Source organism: Haliotis rufescens, unplaced genomic scaffold (genome assembly GCF_023055435.1).
Source record: "Haliotis rufescens isolate VD_foot unplaced genomic scaffold, xgHalRufe1.0.p SCAF_2, whole genome shotgun sequence".
Lineage (NCBI taxonomy): Eukaryota > Metazoa > Mollusca > Gastropoda > Lepetellida > Haliotidae > Haliotis > Haliotis rufescens.
The window spans coordinates 6850175-6869493 of record NW_025963890.1 but is presented as its reverse complement, the minus strand read 5'-3'; the positions used below and the strand labels follow the sequence as shown (position 1 = coordinate 6869493).

The 19319-nt window shown below is 40.6% G+C and overlaps 1 protein-coding gene across 2 annotated transcripts; it reads left to right on the top strand.

Moving 5' to 3' along the window:
• The first annotated feature begins 913 nt into the window (after positions 1-913).
• On the top strand, positions 914-13377 carry LOC124147958 (cholesterol 25-hydroxylase-like). 2 transcript variants are annotated; one of them, XM_046518821.2, is made up of 2 exons: positions 914-1294; positions 11888-13377. In XM_046518821.2, exon 2 carries the CDS (start codon positions 11896-11898, stop codon positions 12844-12846), a length of 951 nt encoding a protein of 316 aa, XP_046374777.1. In that variant the 5' UTR covers positions 914-1294; positions 11888-11895; the 3' UTR covers positions 12847-13377. The 2 variants fall into 2 exon arrangements, with proteins under 2 accessions (XP_046374777.1, XP_046374775.1); XM_046518819.2 differs by having other exon boundaries at positions 916-1299; positions 11888-13376.
• The last annotated feature ends 5942 nt before the right edge of the window (positions 13378-19319 follow it).

The following is a 19319-nucleotide window of genomic DNA, read 5'->3' as shown; positions in this document are numbered from 1 at the left end:
GCAGAGTTGCGTCCCTTGGGCACGCCTGAAACCTATGATTGTGGGTTCGAATCCCGGTTCGCCCCGATTATGTTTCTAGGTTTGTCAGCACCATACCCGTGCTCGCGGGTTTCACCGAAGTGATACACGTCTGAGACCTGCATCACTTCGAGCTTTCCTCCCACATCAAGCTGACACGCCGCGATATAATACTGTTAAAAGCGGCGTTAAACCCAACTCACTCACTCACACTCACTCTCATGGTGCACAAGAGTGGTCTGTTAGTTCGGGCGACCCATCTACGTTCAATCCCCCCACCACCACCGTTCAATCTCCCCTCATTATTAGTACATACACGAAAGACAATACTTCAAATCTACCCCCTCACTACATTTAGGCTTAACCAGGGACAGTATTATATTTCACATCCTGGTTTAAGCAAATATACATAATTGTCATTCGATATACAGGCATGACTATAAATTTATTTTTATCTTTTCCAGGCTAGCTTACATTTCTAAACTCAAATATTTTTGTAGGAGTGAATTTGTTCATCATCTGAAAAGATGTTACCATTACCATACAATATCCTTTACAAAGTTATCTCTCTAAGTTCAACTACGTACAATTGTTATATTCTTTCAAAATGTTTCAAAGCTTTGCTTGCTTTTTGCTGTGGCAAATCCGTGCCTCGCGCTTTTTATAAAAATCGATTTTCTCTTTGTGGTAATGGTGAGAGATATCGATTATATACAGCACTGCCGCATGTGAGTGAGTATGGCCACATTTACAACTCACTGATACAGGTGTGTTGATATTCGACCGATGTATCGTCCTGTTGTACGTTATCTACAAGCTTAACTAACAAGTTTCCCCATATTAGCCTTAATCTACAAAACATACACCACCTGAAGCATAGCCATCACTGCACTCTGTCCGCATGGAATGACGAACACGGTAGTCACTATGGTAACGCGTCACACAAACCGGCGGCCAGAAGGGGGCGTTGTTCATTCAGCTGTGACTTGCGCGGCAGACGACACTGCATCTGCCGAACTGTTTGACACGGAGGTGAGAGACGATCTGTTTCAGTGACCCAGCAGTGGTAGGATTACCCCAGCGCACCACAGCATGCATACAGACGTGACATGCGCACGGAACGGAGTTTCATTCACGTATGAATTGTGAAACATTGTCTATATGCTTCAACGTCCGTCGTTAGATCGCAGAGAAGGGTTGACAAGCACTGGATCACGGTCTCAGGAGAAATAGCGTGGCCATCGCCTGTCCCAGATTCGTCAGCACACACTGACCGGTAAAGTAAGTTTACTTGTGGATTTATGTTCTGACGTGTCTGTTGCAATGCGGAAGTCCTGGTTAACCATATGTTATCAGGTAGACGAATATCCACTCTTCCTCGTTCACATGCATGACCAGATTTTCTGCATCAATATCGGCCATGTGTTCATATAACCGGTTTATTATTTAAAGAGTTTGACTAGATACTCCCATGACTAAGCATCTGTAATCGACGTCTGGTGTAGCCCGAGTATGTACGCGACTGGTATTATGAATATGGTTAGCGAGTCTGTTATAAATGCATGATATTGCAGAAACTTAATTGCATGATGTATGTGACCTACTTATTTTAGACGTTGTATATATAAGCGTCGCGCAAGCTGACACATGATTACATATTAAACACTAACGTGTAATATTGTCAACTGGGTAAAGACAGACACTTGCTATATATGCTCAGAGAGGCGGTGGGGTAGCCTAGTGGTTAAAGCGTTCGCTAGCTCGTCACGTCAAAGACTCGGGGTCGATTCCCCACATGGGTACAATGTGTGAAATCCATTTCTGGTTCCCCCGCCTTGATAAAAGAGGCGTTAAGTCACACGCACTCCTATGCTCCAATGTCGGGTGGGGGCATGGGTGGCCCAGTCGTCTAAGGCGCTGCGATTCGCTGTGCAGAGTTGCGTCCCTTGAACACGCCTGAAACCTATGATTGTGGGTTCGAATCCCGGTTCGCCCCGATGGTTTCTAGGTTTGTCAGCACCATACCCGTGCTCGTGGGTTTCACCGAAGTGGTAAACGTCTGAGACCTGCATAACTTCGGGCTTTCTTCCCACATTAAGCTGACACGCCGTGATATAACTGGAATACTGTTAAAAGCGGCGTTAAACCAAACTCACTCACTCCAATGTCGGGTACCCATGTGCCTGGGTATAAGTATAACATCTGGGCCCCATATATGAAGCTGAAACATTGCATATTTATGATTATTGTTATCATTGACTGCTGGTTTGATAACCTTTGTAATATTTTAGTTACAGCAGAGTGGTGTTTCAAAAACTTCAATCAAACTTTCTTGGGCAGCCAATTTGTACGAACCATGCTTTCCATTGAGGTCACATCAACTAGAACCATTTGGAACTTATATGATGGATATGTAGGCTGCCTACACTGACTTACATTAAATATACCCCATTACGTTCACTAAGCTTCATGCGTGATAGATTACAATCGTACTTACTCGAAACACCGACCCATTCATTTCTCGTTTTATGTTAAATGTTCTCTGCATAAATATGAGGTATTATCAAGTAGGCCCTAACGTTTTATTGATTTCACTTCACTGAGATCACATCTACTTGTTTTAGGAATGCTTCGTTTGCGGTTATCTATCAATGATTGAGCCACAGGTACTAGTACATAATATAAATGAAAACTATTTCTGTTAACTGTTTTCGTTCCTCATAAAAGTGTGTTTTTCTATAATATGGAAGTATTAATAACATCAACTCTTTTTAAAAACTATTCATAGGACATTCATTATAATAATGTGAAGGCGGGGAAGGCAAGTGGTTAATGCTGTGGCACGTTACCTGGAAGATCCAGGATGGATTCCACACATGGATTCCAAGGGTGAAGTCTATTTATGGTGTCCCTGTCATTTTGGCACGAAAAATGTCGGTTCCAATATGTTTGTCCTATGCTAATGTAGCCGTTCCCAATATTTATGTACTATGATGATAAAACGGGGCCAATATGTATGTCCTATTGTAATTATAGCCGGTCACTATCTTCACGTACAATGATACATATAGCCGGTCACAATATGTATGTACTATTATAAATATAGCCGGTCACAATATTCATGTACTATTATAAATATAGCCGGTCACAATATTTATGTACTATTATAAATAGCCGTTCACAATATTCATGTACTATTATAAATAGCCGGTCACAATATTCATGTACTATGATACATATAGCCGGTTTTCAATATTTGTGAACTATTATAAATATAGCCGGTCACAATATTCATGTACTATTATAAATATAGCCGGTCACAATATTCATGTTCTATTATAAATATAGCCGGTCACAATATTCATGTTCTATTATAAATATAGCCGGTCACAATATTCATGTTCTATTATAAATATAGCCGGTCACAATATTCATGTTCTATTATAAATATAGACGGTCACAATATTCATGTACTATGATACACATAGCCGGTCCCAATATTTATGAAAGATGATACATATAGCCGGTCCCAATATGTATGTACTATTATAAATATAGCCGGTCCCATTATTCATGTACTATTATAAATAGAGCCGGTCACAATATTTATGTACGATGATTAATATAGCCGGTCCCAATATTTATGTACTATGATACATTTAGCCGGTCCCAATATTTATGTCCTATGATACATATAGCCGGTCCCAATATTTATGTCCTATAATAAGTATAGCCGGTTCCAATATTTAAGTTCTATAATTGATATAGCCGGTCACAATATTCGTGTACTATTATAAATATAGCCGGTCCCAATATTCATGTACTATGATACCTATAGCCGGTCCCAATGTTCACTACTATGATACATATAGCCGGTCACAATATTATCGGGGTCTCAAGCCGAATAGGAACCATGCATATTAACAGGGATTCACTATATAGATTTTTTTTCTGTCAAGAAGACATGAATATATATTTTACGACCTCGGAACAAGAGTGTTGTCTCACAGGTCTCAGTCAAACGTATGTTAATTCACAAAACCAACGGTGCAACAAAGACGGTAATAACAAAGTAAGATTCACGAACAAACAGAAAACCACACACCGGCAGTAAACAACGACACCGTATTTACGCTGACTATCGGGAGAACTTGAGCCCATAACTAAAAGGGACCGTATAATCAGTAACATGATAAATAACACATGTATTCTCGCTGTTCATATATACTATTTCACGTCAGTTGAGGAAGTTGCAGCGTTGCTTTTAATATCAATGACAAACCAGGGTGATTCACACTTAAGCCTGATAAAGCATTTTCTAAAAGGATTAAATAGGTGATAAGCAATTTTCGGCTGTTGAATAAACAGTCGCTATTACAATGTGTGTCAGCGTTCGTATCTGTTACAAACTGACAGTAACTCCACTAGCAGCTACTTTACAGGTCAAAACCGTTGGCATCAGTCTCTCAGGTTGTGTATCTGTAGGCAGTTTACTTGCCTAGGTCACGTAGCGTTGCCATCCAAGATCACATCACTGTATTTCGTCATGTGATACTGCTCCAGTCAAACCCCACCTCACTCTCATAGCGTGTTATTTAGTCAACACCTACCTACTTGGTAGAGGTCGTTCACGGCGGACTTTCCATGATTATAATATCAAAAGAGTATTTGAAAAATGACTATGCATCTCACGTTTCCATTCCGTGTGTGTTTCTTTGTCCTTCACCTTCGCGGTATCGGAGATGTAATCGTGACCTATTGTACTGACTCTATGGGGGGGTTATTTGATACTTCGGTGTAGCCAGCATCAGATATATTGTGTCAACACACATAGTTGTGTTTTGTTTGCTGTGTATACGGACCGCACTCAGCGATATTCCTGATATATGGCGGTGGATTGAAAATATTCGACTCTGGACCACGCAAACCAATGATTGATATTGTGAGCAACGATTGACGCCTTCTGGTAGGATGACACGATCAACCAAGTCACCGAGCCGGACCACCCGATCCATTTGATCGCTTCTTACAATAACAATGAGTTGCCGACTAGAAATGTCTAATTATAAAGTTGGTATGACAATTATCGGTAATGTTCAGCTGCCGACAACTAGCCTTATTTCCTTTTTTTTCCTTTTTTGCAAGTGTTGAACTTTTGACATCATTGAATCTTAAGTGTTGCTGAAATGAGCACATCTAAGTATGAGCATGTCCGTGACCCAAGATGAAGCTTTCACCACATGTAAATGTTTACACTGTGTTTATCTAAATCTCGTAAGAAAGTCAGCTTGGGTCAAAGACGAGCGTAGTCTGGCTCTTGTTCAAATATTTAAAAACGCCCAATGAAAACATCTGAAACCATCCAGGCAGACAGACAGACAGATTGTTTATTTGAGTCTCACCTCACAGAGATAATTACATAAATACATATAAAAGGACATCCATTTCTACACATTTTGCTGTTATCTTTACCGTAAGTGTACTCCAGATTCCCAAAACATGCTATTGTTCAAATGAAAAAAAAGAGGTTTTTATTCATATAATAATTACATAAATACATATAAAAGGACATCCATTTCTACACATTTAGTGTTATCTTTACCGTAAGTGTACTCCAGATTCCCAAAACATGTTATTGTTCAAATGAAAAAAAAAGGTTTTTATTCATATAATAATTACATAAATACATATAAAAGGACATTCATTTCTACACATTTTAGTGTTATCTTTACCGTAAGTATACTCCAGATTCCCAAAACATGCTATTATTCAAATGAAAAAAAATAGTTTTTATTCATATGAATGAATCTGATTACACTTTTACAACGATATATATTAGGTTTTCCTCATTTCTTCAATGATGCAATTCCCGCGCCACTTGGAATAAGTAGGTCACAGCAACCGAGTGCGAAATGGTCCTAAGTGGAACACTGTGGATGTCTGGCTATATATATCGGTGACAGTGTACCTCGACGGTACAAGATGTGACCACTTTAGCATAATTTAGCACTGTTCTACTCGCAGCCTTTATTCTGTTTATTCTGTTTCTCCAACCCATAACTGTTAACTCCTCCAATGCACGCTTCCAACCCCCCTCGTAACTCCTAAACACACGTGCACATTCCATATATACGCCCATGTGTTTGCTTGTGGTTTAACGCCGCACTCAACAATGTTCCACTTATATGACGGCGGTCTGTAGATAATCGAGTATAGACCCGACAATCCAGTGATTGACATTATATGTGCATCAAATTACGCAACTGGGATACGATGATGTGTATCAACCAAGTCACGGAGCCTGACCACCCGATCACGTTTGTCGCCTCTTATGACAAGTATAGGTTGCTGAAGACCAATTCTAACCCGGATCTACGCCAAATACCCGTGTTCGATTCTCGACATGGGTACAATTTGTGAAGCCCATTTCTAGTGTCCCCCGCCGTGATCATGATATTGCTCACTCACTCACTAACCCGGATCTTCACGGAAATATACGTTAATGCCTTAGATAGCTACTAATTGTACTGCCACCGGTTCTTAATTGCCTAACTAGTGCATAGCCCATTTGAATGGGTATTTTTGTAACGCGTCACCGACTACAACTTAATGCATAGATCCGTTTGGAGCATGCTGTGTAATGACTAACTGAAAGTGTAGGTGCACTTTTCACTCGATCAACCTCATCATGACATGGTGAAATACACAGTGACTTATATTCGAGACGGGTATGCCTGTGTCACTGAGCAGGCTATCACGACATGTGACGTTATTGCATGCTCTGTACATAAAGGTTGTTGTCCAAAACGAGTGGTGCCACTGCAGGTCTTTAGTATCCGCCCCGTGGGGAATAAGACCCCAGCAACCTAATAGTAATAATGCTGTTCGTAAAAGGGAACTAAATGTATCGGATGGTCATGCATGAGTGGTTGATTGCCTGTTAATGTATCATGGCGTTATGGATCGTTGCGACTTTCTCATTCCCCTTGATACAATCCTGTATTTTCTAACCATGAAGAATGAATGCACAATGCAATTGGGGGTCAACAAAGAACAACATGGATTACCTACAATAGTATTTCGATTTCTCAGTCATGAAGGCAACAACGTTCGTTCCGGACTTCTGATGGCTGGGGGTGTACGTGCTCCTGCACACGACTCTGCTTTTAGAAGATATTTCTTTTGATAATGGAAATGGTCTTGTCACTTTTATCTAATTTCACATGTTCAGGCGGACTATCGTAAAAACTACAGGACATTCACGTGCCAGCATATTCGTGATAGATATCCATATGGCAAAGATAAAAATGTCCAACTTGTATATTTACGACATGCACTACGTTAGATTCGTTTGTGTCATGACTCTCCCAGGTCGATGATAACATACGGGGTTACAACAGGCATAAGGCCGGGGTCGCATTGTGCAAGTGAGACCATTGTGCTATAGGTCTATGCTAACGTTAGGGGTTACATGTACAGGCATAAGGCTGAGGCCGGATTGTGCAAGTGAGACCATTGTACTATGACTCTCCCAGGTCAATGTTAACGCAATGAGTTACAACAAGCATAAGGCTAAGGTCGCATTGTGAAGATCAGAGCCCTGGCCTCGTTAAAGGAAACGATTTTAGCTCCCATACTCTAACATATACTCAAAATACTTCCTAGAGTTGTAGAGCCGTTCACTATGTTGAACGGAGCGTTCTCATGTATACGGAACACGCGGGAGTACGTTTGTAAACCCCTGTTGAGATCTTGAGATGCTTGAGATGCTACGATGTCATTATAGATTGGTTTAATCATTAGGTCGATTTTCACCTTCACGAACGAATACTGACAATCGGTCATCATGCGGTGAACTCCTGTTTTTGTGTCCTTTTCACACTTACCAGAGATGACGTCAGTTTGCTGTTGTCGTTCGTGCCAACCAACACCTTTTCGAATCTACTCAGCCGTAACGCCATTATGGCATTGATCTGTCATGTGTTTGTGGCTCTATGGACACATGACTTGCAGTATTTCACTACCCTCGTAGATTAATATTGTGCATAGTCATGCCAAGTCATAGCTGTTAATGACCTCCTCCTTCATCTGTTGCTAATCCAGTTGAAGTTTAAGTATAAACCTGTTTTAGCCGTGGTTGCCAGTCACGTATTTCTGCTCTATCCGTTACTATTTGCAGTAAGGTTGCAATTATTAAGCTTTATAAACACAATGTTCAATATCTGGTAACCTGTGACGGCCTGTATGTCAGCACAGTTGCAAAGGAAATTTCAAATCGAATCCCGTTACCTTAGGTAGTTTTGAGTTCCAAAGACGTAAACATATGCTGAAGTGCAATATCAATATACATTAGTAAAGCAATACTACATCCAAATGACCCCGGTATGGATTCTGGGCTAGAATGGGTCTTAAGGTCTAGGCTAGAATGGGTCTTAAGGTCTGGGCTAGAATGGATCTTAAGCGACGACCGGGTGAGGGTCAGTGCCAACACACACCCCACCCCCCCCCCCCCCCCCCCCCCCCCCACCCCCCCCCACCCCACCCCCCGATGACACAATGCTATCAGGTTAATATCTTTGAATTAATATCTTATCTTATATGATTAATTGAACATTAGATGTTTCCTGTTCAATGATATCTTAATTATTAGTGTGATTTGGTAAATATATTATAATATGAATAACAAATCAGTTCACTGAAGACCCGTGAAGATCCGGGTTAGAACATGTCTTCAGCAAACCATGCTTTTTGTAAGAGGCGAATGATGGGATCGGATAATCAGGCTCGCTGACTACGTTGACGCATGTCATCGTTCCCAATTGAATGAATCGATACTCATATCAATCACTTGATTGTCTGGTCCAGACTCGATGATTCATAGATTTATGATAATATATATATGTGATTATTACTGAGTGCGGTTTTAAACAACAACCAAACAGTTCACTTAATGAGAGAAAGGTTTATCTGACATTATGAGCCCAATGACCTCAATATATTAAGCGTTACGTAAGCAAGATTTTGGCACATATGGGGATAGAATATGTAAACAACCGAGGACAAGGAAATATCAAGTAATAATGCTTGTAAAAATATTCTTCAGTAATATTCTCCACTATTCAAAATAACTATTAATCTTTAAAATTTCAAAAATATTCCGATTCTAATTTGATACTTTGACTTGGATTGATATCAGTCTCACTCATCCTGACAAATGCTCGCATCAAGAGGGTCCTTTCGTGTCGCCAGAATAATAATTATCGAGGGCAGTTCTATTCGTTTTAGGACAAGCAAATCCAATTTATCACGTTTGACAACTGGGCGCGTTAATCTGATTCAATCAACTGTCTTTTACGTCATATTGACTTCTTTGAAATTGAATAAAAACAATTGCCAAAAGAGCCATTTTGGGACGATCACGTTATATTTTAATGTTTTGGACCATCCCACAGCGCCACCTTAGCGCTACAACTATCGTTAGTCTATACATAAGTATGGGAGTTACGATCGTCTAAGCCCTATGATCGCTTTGTGGAACAACGCCCCGGACCCTGTAATTGATTGCAAATCAATGTACAAACACCATGGAGTGTATGGAAAGTGAAAGCTTTATTCAAATGATTTAGTTGTTCGATTTAACCGATGCTTCGCAATTCTTCCTACGGCGATTTGTTTACCTACCCTGAGACTATTGTCTTGGCGTGTCATGAAAAATACCTACCTGCAATCTACAGTGTTAAAGATCTATTCTGGGCGCGGGAAGTTGTATCTTATGAATCTTCTTCAGGGTAAGGTAGATCGCATCTTCCCGAGGCAAGAGAGTTAACTGACAATTAAAGTCCAGTGGAAACTGGACTTTTAAAGTCAGTTAACTCTCTTGCCTCGGGAAGATGGGTAGATCGTTGTTTTGTACAGTCTTACTCTGAAACAGTTTGTGTATATATAATTATATAGCATTCCTATTTCAGATTTGTACTGACCTAATCTGCTAATAATTGTACACACATGTAGCTATGGTGCAATTGCACCGTAAGATGAATTGTAAGTAAACAATAAACGATCTCAATGGTACAGCCTTTTTGACAGTTTGCGATACGTTTCTGGTGTCACTTCAAAGGGGAAACGACTCTAATAAAACCACCAAACAGTTGGGACCGCTTTTGAGGTTGTCAAAAAGCTACCACGTGAACTGTTACTTTGTGTCGGTGTGAATAGACAATTTAGATATCACTGATCTACAAATACTTATTATGTTTTCTCACTTGTGTGAATAATGTCGATTTCAATGCACTTCTTCCGAAAATACCTGGTTATTTTAAACGGGTCGCGCAGCATGTTTGTTTGTGACATTATAACATCTGAATTCAATATTGTGCAGCACATATCGTAATTTTCTATGCACGTGGGTACAATTACAGTTTGAATCTAACATGACGTTTCATTACATGCTTAAAAAAAGAAAGTGGAAATGTCGGTTGCGGTTGCGTTGTGTAAACGACGAATAAACGCAAACCGCAATGCAAAAGTCGCGCTCGGCGATGCGTTGACAATGCTGAAAAACTCCATACATGACTTAAGTACAGAAACCCGACGATATAACTGGGTCGATTGTTGGTATTGATAGACCGGTATCCAGTCTATGTCATAACGTGACAGATGTGTTATCTCGTATACACATTAACATTCTGGGATTAGTGGCCAGGTATCAGATGGCTCCATGATCTGTATCACACCAGGCTGGGAGCGCATCAATGTGACATGATTGCAACCATGGCGCTGAAAGGACCTTGTTAGCGCCTGTTCTCAAGTCCGATCTCCGTCATGTTCAATATGATTCCAACACCGAAGAAACGAATGGGTTATGGTGGAATTGTAGTCTGGTTTAGCCTACTACGTTGAGTTATAGATTTTATCGGGTGTTTCTTGACACCGTACACCTGTAAGGAGCCGTCTCAAACCATGGAATATTTATTTGTCCCATGGTGTACGTGTTTTATCGAATACCTTATTTTATTACCTACTATTTTATGCTGTATCACAGTACATGCCAAGTCATGTCATTGCACAACGGCCATCAATTCGCTCTTACAGTGAAAGCGATTGACTCGAATAGTCAAAATGCAGAATGTTTATTATTCTCCGACCGCATCCGTGGTCTAATGGGTAGAGCGTCTGCCCGGAGAGCAGAAGGTCGGGGGTTCGATCCCGACCGCGCCATGGTAAAAGACGTCAACAGAGGTACTTGTTGTTACCCTGCCTGGCGCTCGGCATTAAGGTGCTTAAAGAAGGACTGGTCGGTCACAGTATACTGTTTCTTAGTGGATATTCATGTAAAACTGCGGCTTGGTATCTCAGTGGGCTAGCATTATAAACTCGGCTTTAGTCCGGACTAGTTCACGCAGCCACATACAACCACACACGTGCATGCATGTCGCTCTGTTAGTGCAACAATCTTGAACGCGACGTTAAAACCCATTCACCTGGCCTACAAAGTCTTCAAATATAGTAGCTTGTTTCTATCAAAATTATATATTTTCAAAAATAAAACGTTTGTCTAAGGTATTCAATACACCGTAACGTAAGTGCGATACGTGACTCTACCAAGATGTAGTCGAAGATATAATCCACAAGGAAATGGTTGGGTAATAATAATTTTAATATGACTGTTGTAAGTTTGTGTTGGGACATATATGGACAATGAAGTTAAGTACCACATTTTAGACATTAGGTTTCAATTCGTTACATGGTCATTTCGATATCTGAATTGTTCTGTGTGCCTTCTAAGGATAGATAAATTACACTGTGAGCAATAGTGTTAATTGCACTTTTGACTGCATATTGATTATGTTTTTCTTCCTTCTGATTTCAGCCACCGCAATGAAGGCACAGAGAGCACAACAACAGCACGAAAGAGACGTGCTAACTGAAACCACGGAAAAGTCAGGACATGTTTTCACAGTAGCACTCATCAGAGGAGTTATCGTCCTTGCCGCTGCAGCATGCGTATACTACTACGACTATATCCAGAAATGGACCAACTCGGCGTGGTACTGGCTGTTACAGTGTAGTGTTTTCAATTCAGTCTACTTCGAGAGCTGGCTAGCCACATTTTGTTATGCAGTTCTTATACCCATATATCCCTACGCTCTTCATTACATGAAGTCCCTGCAGAAATACAAAGTCCACCCATCAGTGACGTATGAGCATCAGTCCATTGCAAGCATGCTACGTGACGCTGTTATATACATGGCTCCTCTAATGCTCCTGGATACGTTTATCGTCAAGAAATACCATGCCGTGGATCCCGAGATCTGGGTCGAGAAGCGGAAGTCGTGGATCCAGACAACAAGAGCACTTCCGCTTGAGCCGCCATCTTTCTCAGTGCTTGTGTTTGATCTTATCGCCAGTGTGTTGTTGTATGACGCGATGTTCTTCTTCCTGCATTTCGCTTTTCACAAGAATTTCTGGTTGTATAAAACCTTCCACGCCCTTCATCACGACCATGACGTTATGCACGCTCACGTCACCAACCAGCTGACGGTAGGGGAGAGACTCGCGCTCATACTATCGGCCAACTTTTCCCTCAAGGTATTCAACAGTCATCCTGTGACCAGGGCGTTGTTCGTTCCTGTGTTCATATTGTTACTTATAGATAATCATACTGGGTATGACCTCCCGTGGGGCCTCCACAAAATAGTGCCCTTTGGGATCATGGGAGGTCCCAGGAAACATTATGCTCATCACCTGGAAGGCAAGAGACATTACCAGCCTTTCTTGACATACCTTGACAAACTTTTAGAAATGAACACGAAAAGCAAGTTTCTATGATGATTAAGTGCCAATTCGATATCACATCGTCACCCTGCTACCAGTGAGGAATGTGTCATATGTGTTATAATCGCACCAGGATCGGCTTATCTTGGGCTCGAATCCAGGATTCGCATTGATTTAGATCCTTAGTTTGTCACTATACCCGTGCTGGTGGGTATCATCAAACTGGTAAACGTCTACGACCCGCGACGTTTTGAGCTTTCATCTCCCATTCAGGTGACATACCGTGATACAACTGAAATACTGCTCAATGTTGCGTCAGACCCACTCACTCACTACGTTGAACAAATTTACCATTTTTGCGTAAAGAAGGAAGTCATCGACTCTTGCTGACAACGGGTAAAATGAAATTTTGTAATTCCAATTTGAAAGAAGACAGTAACTTTGGTGTCTTGAATGCACATTCATCCGATTACTGTTTTTTGGGGATTTTTTTTACGCCGCACTCAGCAATATTCCAGCTATATGACAGCGGTCTGTAAAATAGTCGAGTCTGGACCAGACGATCCAGTGATTAATTTCATGAGCGTCGATCCACGTAATTGGGATACGATGACATGCATTAACCAAGTCAGCGAGCCTGACCACCCGATCCCGTTAGTCGCCTTTTACGACAAGCATGGGTTGCTGAAGACCTGTTCTACCCCGGAATCTTCACGGGCACATCTGTTTACTGAACATATACTAGATATAGTCCCGAGAGTCCGAAACATGATATTGTAAACAGAAATTTATTGACTGTGTCTAGTTAAATTCATATCAACATGTTCCTTTACGATTCCAGGAAATTATTGTTTAATATTTTATCCACTTTTCATGTACTATAGTGTATGCGTAGTCTAGATTCCTTTGATTGAGTGGCGGTGGGGTAGCCTAGTGGTTGGGCCTTCGCTCAACACGCCAAAGACCGTGTTCGATTCCCAACATGGGTACTGTGCGTGCCCCGCTAGCGCTGTGATATTGCTGGAATATTGCTACGTACAACGTAAGACCATACTCTCTCATTCCTTTAAATTGGATTGAAGTATAGGTAATACGTGTTGGCCAAGATATGTTTTTGTTTGTTTGTTGTTTAACGCGGCACTCAGCAATATTCCAGCTATATGACGGTGGTCTGCAATAATCGAGTTTGGATCAGACAACCCAGTCCAGTCATCATGAACATCGATCTATGCAATTGGGATACGATGACATGCATCAAAGTCACCGAGCCTGACCACCCGATCTCGTTAGTGGCCTCTGCCAAGGTATGCAATACTCGATGACACGCGTACCTCGTAAATCAAACGTTAAGTGCACTTGATTGTACCCAACTCATAGACTGTATATCTGATATCAATAAACGGGCAGCTGAAACTTTTCACATTCCTCCTGCACGAATGCAAAGTAATATGCCATTCAGTTAATTGTTCTACGGACCCCTGTTCGACCATAGTGTTTTCGTAGACAATGTTACAGCGTACACCCAGAGCTTGGCGATAGCAATTTGAAAATTCTTATATTATTCAAGAATTATTTCAATTATTTTTAATTTCAGTCTAGAGTCTACAGTGGGTTGTGTAGAGTTATGTCCCCGAGTGGTTCCAGGATCCACTGATCTTTGGCTCGAATACCGGAATCTACCCAGTTACAACTGTTGGTTCGCCAATACCATACCCGTGTTCATGATCACTTCCGCTTTCACTGGCGTAAGGCAACAGACACATACTGTTTATGCAAATTGTGTGAGTGTCGGTTGCTACCGGTAGGGCAGGACGTGCTTACCCTTGTGGCGAACTCCTGATTTTCAGCGATCCCATCATATTATTTTCACAACTATCTTGCCTTTTACGCGCATTGGATTTTTTCCGATAGAAATGCAACTGAAATACGGTGACGTTGACCGAAACTTACTCACTGTTTAACACAGGGTTCATTATGTTCCACCTATACCAAGAGGGCCTGTAAATAATCGAGTGTAGGCTGACTAGACCAGCTGTTGATATGCTGAACCATGTTCCACGCCGTCGGGGTCACATGAGCTTGACCACCGAACCAATTTACTCGCACCTTACGACAAGCAAAAACTACGGATGCCTTTCAGGGCCATTTCTTTTCTTTGTTTTATTGGATTTTCAAATGCTAAGTTGAAATTTCGAGATACATAGAAGTTGATATTTCAAGATAATGATCTTGACATTTCCAGATACTAAGTTGAACTTTCAAGATTTTAACTTGAAATTTCAAAGTATGAATCTTGAAGTTTCAACTTAGTATCTTGAAATTTCAAGAAAGAAAGAAAGAAAGAAAAAACAAGTATCCCTTAAAGGCTTCCGTAAATAAGTGCTGTAGACCTATTTAAAGTAGCAAGTCATAAAGTAGAATACGAATCTATTTTTGTAAGCCTCTGTGTGGTGGTTTATATAGTATCAATTGGGACTTTCGTTGCGACCAGTTAGAGAGTATTTTTACCTCATGTATAACCATGTTCGCGTACCTTTTTAGGTAAACAATGGACGTGTAATTTTGGTTATATTGAGTATGAATATCACTTCCTACTAATTTTGCTCTGCATATAAACAGTTCTGCACAAACTATATACAATAAACTTATAGTCTCCATCTCAATATGAATAGAAAACAAAACTCGTGAACAGTTCTGGTATCTGACTCGCTTTCGCTTCCAGAACTATTTATGAGTGTCTTAAAATTGGTAGTAGACGGGAGCGAGTTTAGTTATTTATAAATTACTTCCCGTTTTTAACTTTTTTTAGAATTGTACTGTCGTGTGTGAATAGGCAGACGCGACCCACAGCATAATCCAATTGAGTTTAACTGTTATTCTGTTACAGAATAATACTTCAAACAGGTCAAAAGTTGATACTTATTAATTTCATACCATACAACGGCCAACCTCTAGAATTCAGGGTTGCATAAGCTCCACTCCGTGATCTCTCATCTTTACATGCAATGTAGTTGAATAAGCTCAGGGATGTTGAGATTTTTCAATGTTTGTTCTTGAAACTTGTTCGCGCAGTACACAAGTCACGTGCTTTGGTATTATGCAATGTGTAATCATCTGCAAGTTTATTAAACGAGTGATCTCTTCACGGGCAAATAATAAATGTTATATCTTAATGGCTATTGATGCGGTACATGTAATCAAACTCTAGCTATGTATCTAGCATGTTTTCCTCCAATGTCAAACAATTCTAAGGGTGTAATGTCATGAATCCTCTGTCTTCATAACTCCTTTTTATAAATATTTGTATGTATTCTGTACGTAGTGTAATCAGATGCATTTGGTCCGAAATAAAGAGACATTTTCTTGCCTTTGCATGTGTTTATGACGGGTACCGTGGGGCAGGGTACGCTCAACCTTTCACGAACACCTGGCACCGTCCACTATTTGATAATAATTCATAAACACACGAAGTTTGACCATTCGTCTAAGGCGCCGCGATTCGCTGTGCAGAGTTGCGTCCCTTGGGCACGCCAGAAACCTATGATTGTGGGTTCGAATCCCGGTTCGCCCCGGTTATGTTTCTAGGTTTGCCAGCACCATACCCTTGCTCGTGGGTTTCACCAAAGTGGTAAACGTCTGAGACCTGCATCACTTCGGGCTTTCCTCCAACATTAAGCTGACACTCCGTGATATAAGTGGAATACTGTTCAAAGCGGCGTTAAACCCAACTCACACACTCACTCACTTATGATGTAGTCAGAATCGTACAATGGACTCTGCTTTGAACAGATATGTCTTATGATTATGGAAATGTTTTTTGTCGTTTTTAATAATTACTACCGCCGATTATGCCAACTGAATACATTTAATAAAGACCTGCTTATAGGATATATAATGTTTGCCATTTTGTTATGTCAAAAGTTCAAACGATCATTTTCAGCAAAACATTAATGGAAAGCTGTAACTGATTTTAGTTTTAGAATACGCTTCCTATGGTAAACATACAAGGTGCTGTTATATCCCAAAGACATTTTGCAAGGCATTTGCTGCTTAATTTGTACTGTAGCAAATACTGTTTTTAGGGAAATACGAAGTGATAATTAAAAAGCTACAGGCAGCAATGCATATATTAAACTACTTAACATTTGCTTAGGACCACACCTTTGATTAAAATCAACTCTTTTTGTCCTTAGCAAATGTTGAGCAGTATACGTGAATTGTTGTTGCCTAAAGGCATCGTATTTGAACAATCGTGCATTAAGTCAAAGATGATGAAAAATTTAAACATCAAATTCCAGCATAACGTGTATTATATGCCAAACAAGCCAGTGGGAAATGAAACAGGATTTAATATCCCATCCAACCCCAGAACATAATGAAATATGAGGTATTGAACCGCAGATAACAGTGTTGATGCCAAGGCCTTTTTATTAACTGCCGGACAAAGACAGTACACACCATGTTTGATTGTTGCTAAAACTGGAACAAACATGAAATGGATTTTCCACGGTGATGTATTTGATATGGGTATCACAGCTGTGCTTGGGCCTTGCAGTGTTTCGGCGACTGTTTTCAGCCTAGTAATGTTTTGAGGGCGCTTGTAATTTTGGATCAAATCCAATTTTCAAGTGGATACTTTTCTTTGGCCCATAGTTTTTGACGCGGCCTCTTGTAGATCTTTTCTTTATGGATAGGTGTTTGAATAAATGTTCGACTCTGAATATTGCCTGTATAGTGTTTTTGAGATAACGAATTGCTGAATCGGTGGCGACACGCAGCTGTTTCAATAGATGAATTTGGCATTGTATTGAATGTACATGTATAACATTTTATCAGTGTCGTGTTCTGATCGCCCAGTAGAAGATCCAGCGAATGCAGTATTACTGTATTGTACAATGAGTGCTGACTGTGTCTAGAAGTGATCTTCAGCTTTGTGCTTTTTTATGAATGCCCGGTTCTGATACCAATAACCATAAATCTGTATGTTGCTGCAAACTTTATTATTATAACTTTACTTGCCAGTGAAATAACACTTGTTTGACTGTGAGTGTTGATATTGATGCAGTTTTTAATAAAATATCAATTTATTAGACATCTGTCATCTTTCGTTGTCTCATCACAACATGGAACACTGAGAACAAGCACACACACGCGCACGCACGTACACACACACACACGCACGTACACACACACGCACGCACGTACACACACACACGCACGTACACACACACGCACGCACGTACACACACACACACGCACGTACACACACACACGCACGCACTTACACACGCTCGCACTTACACACACACGCTCGCACGTACACACACACGTCGCTGTAGAAGTGCAATAATCCTACCTCATATGGGACACGGGTGTCCAGCATCTGAGGTGTCGCTTAAGCGTTCCAAAATCCAAGTTTCTGTAGGACCTCTCACATCAAGCTGACACACCATGAAATAACTGAAATACTGTTTGAAGCGACGTTAAATCAAACTCACTGACTCATTCATTATAATATGACGTCGTGCTTGATAACTCAACACGAGAATGAGGTCAGCGCTAAAACTGACACAGTGTGCTACTCGTGAATGCAGATAATGATAAGAGGAATTTGTGGAAATCTCGCGAAAATATAGACATGATCGACCAAATGTATAAGGAAGGATCGTAATGCAGTCTTTGATAGACTGACTCCCGGTGGGATGTAGATGCAGTCTGGAATAGACACTACCTAAACCCTGTCACCCTGGTTTTACTGATTCCAAACAATGTTCATACAACTGTCAATGAACTGTGTTGGTTCTCCCCATTTCCTGGACGGGGACGCTGATACGTCTCATTTTACTGTGCTTCAATCATTTAGAAAGATTGCCAACGTCGGTGGTAGGTGGAGTTTGTTGAAGGCAACAATACCAATTTACATCATCAACCTACCTATGTGTTACAAAAGTACTGTCAGAACTATGCTGGAAATGTTTTTGGCACCTCCAGACTAAACAGGCAGTGTCACAGTGCCTTACTTAACAATCTCAACTTTAGCTTGCGCTATTTTAGCTGCAATGTATTACAGTTTGAATGCCTGAAAGTGACTTTAAGCGAAATATACACTTCGGAAAAGAACACCACTACCCTTCTTCCATATTTTGTAATTTTTAATTTGTATTTGGAAAATACATATGACATTCATCAAATTTTGGTAAGATACCATCGACACTTGCTGAACAGAGAGTACGACGAGAACCGAGATGACCGATTTCATCGCTCTACTGAGTTCTACTGAGCAAGTTTATACCAGACTACGGACATTGTACCCTTCAGATCGATGTTGAATCATTCAAATGATCTTGTCCACAAAACAGACGTATCGTCGCGTTTTCCTACGCCAAACACAAATACCAGGATAGGAACCGAAACATAGCTGTAATCATTTTGTCCGAATCGATGGAGAATGCATGGTCTGCGAAAACGAATATTGAGATACGGCCTCAGGGATAACATCAACTAAAACCCATACCGTGACGTCATTT

Coding starts and splice junctions, on each gene's coding strand:
- LOC124147958 (XM_046518821.2), top strand. CDS start 11,896: ATGAAGGCACAGAGAGCACAACAACAGCACGAAAGAGACGTGCTAACT.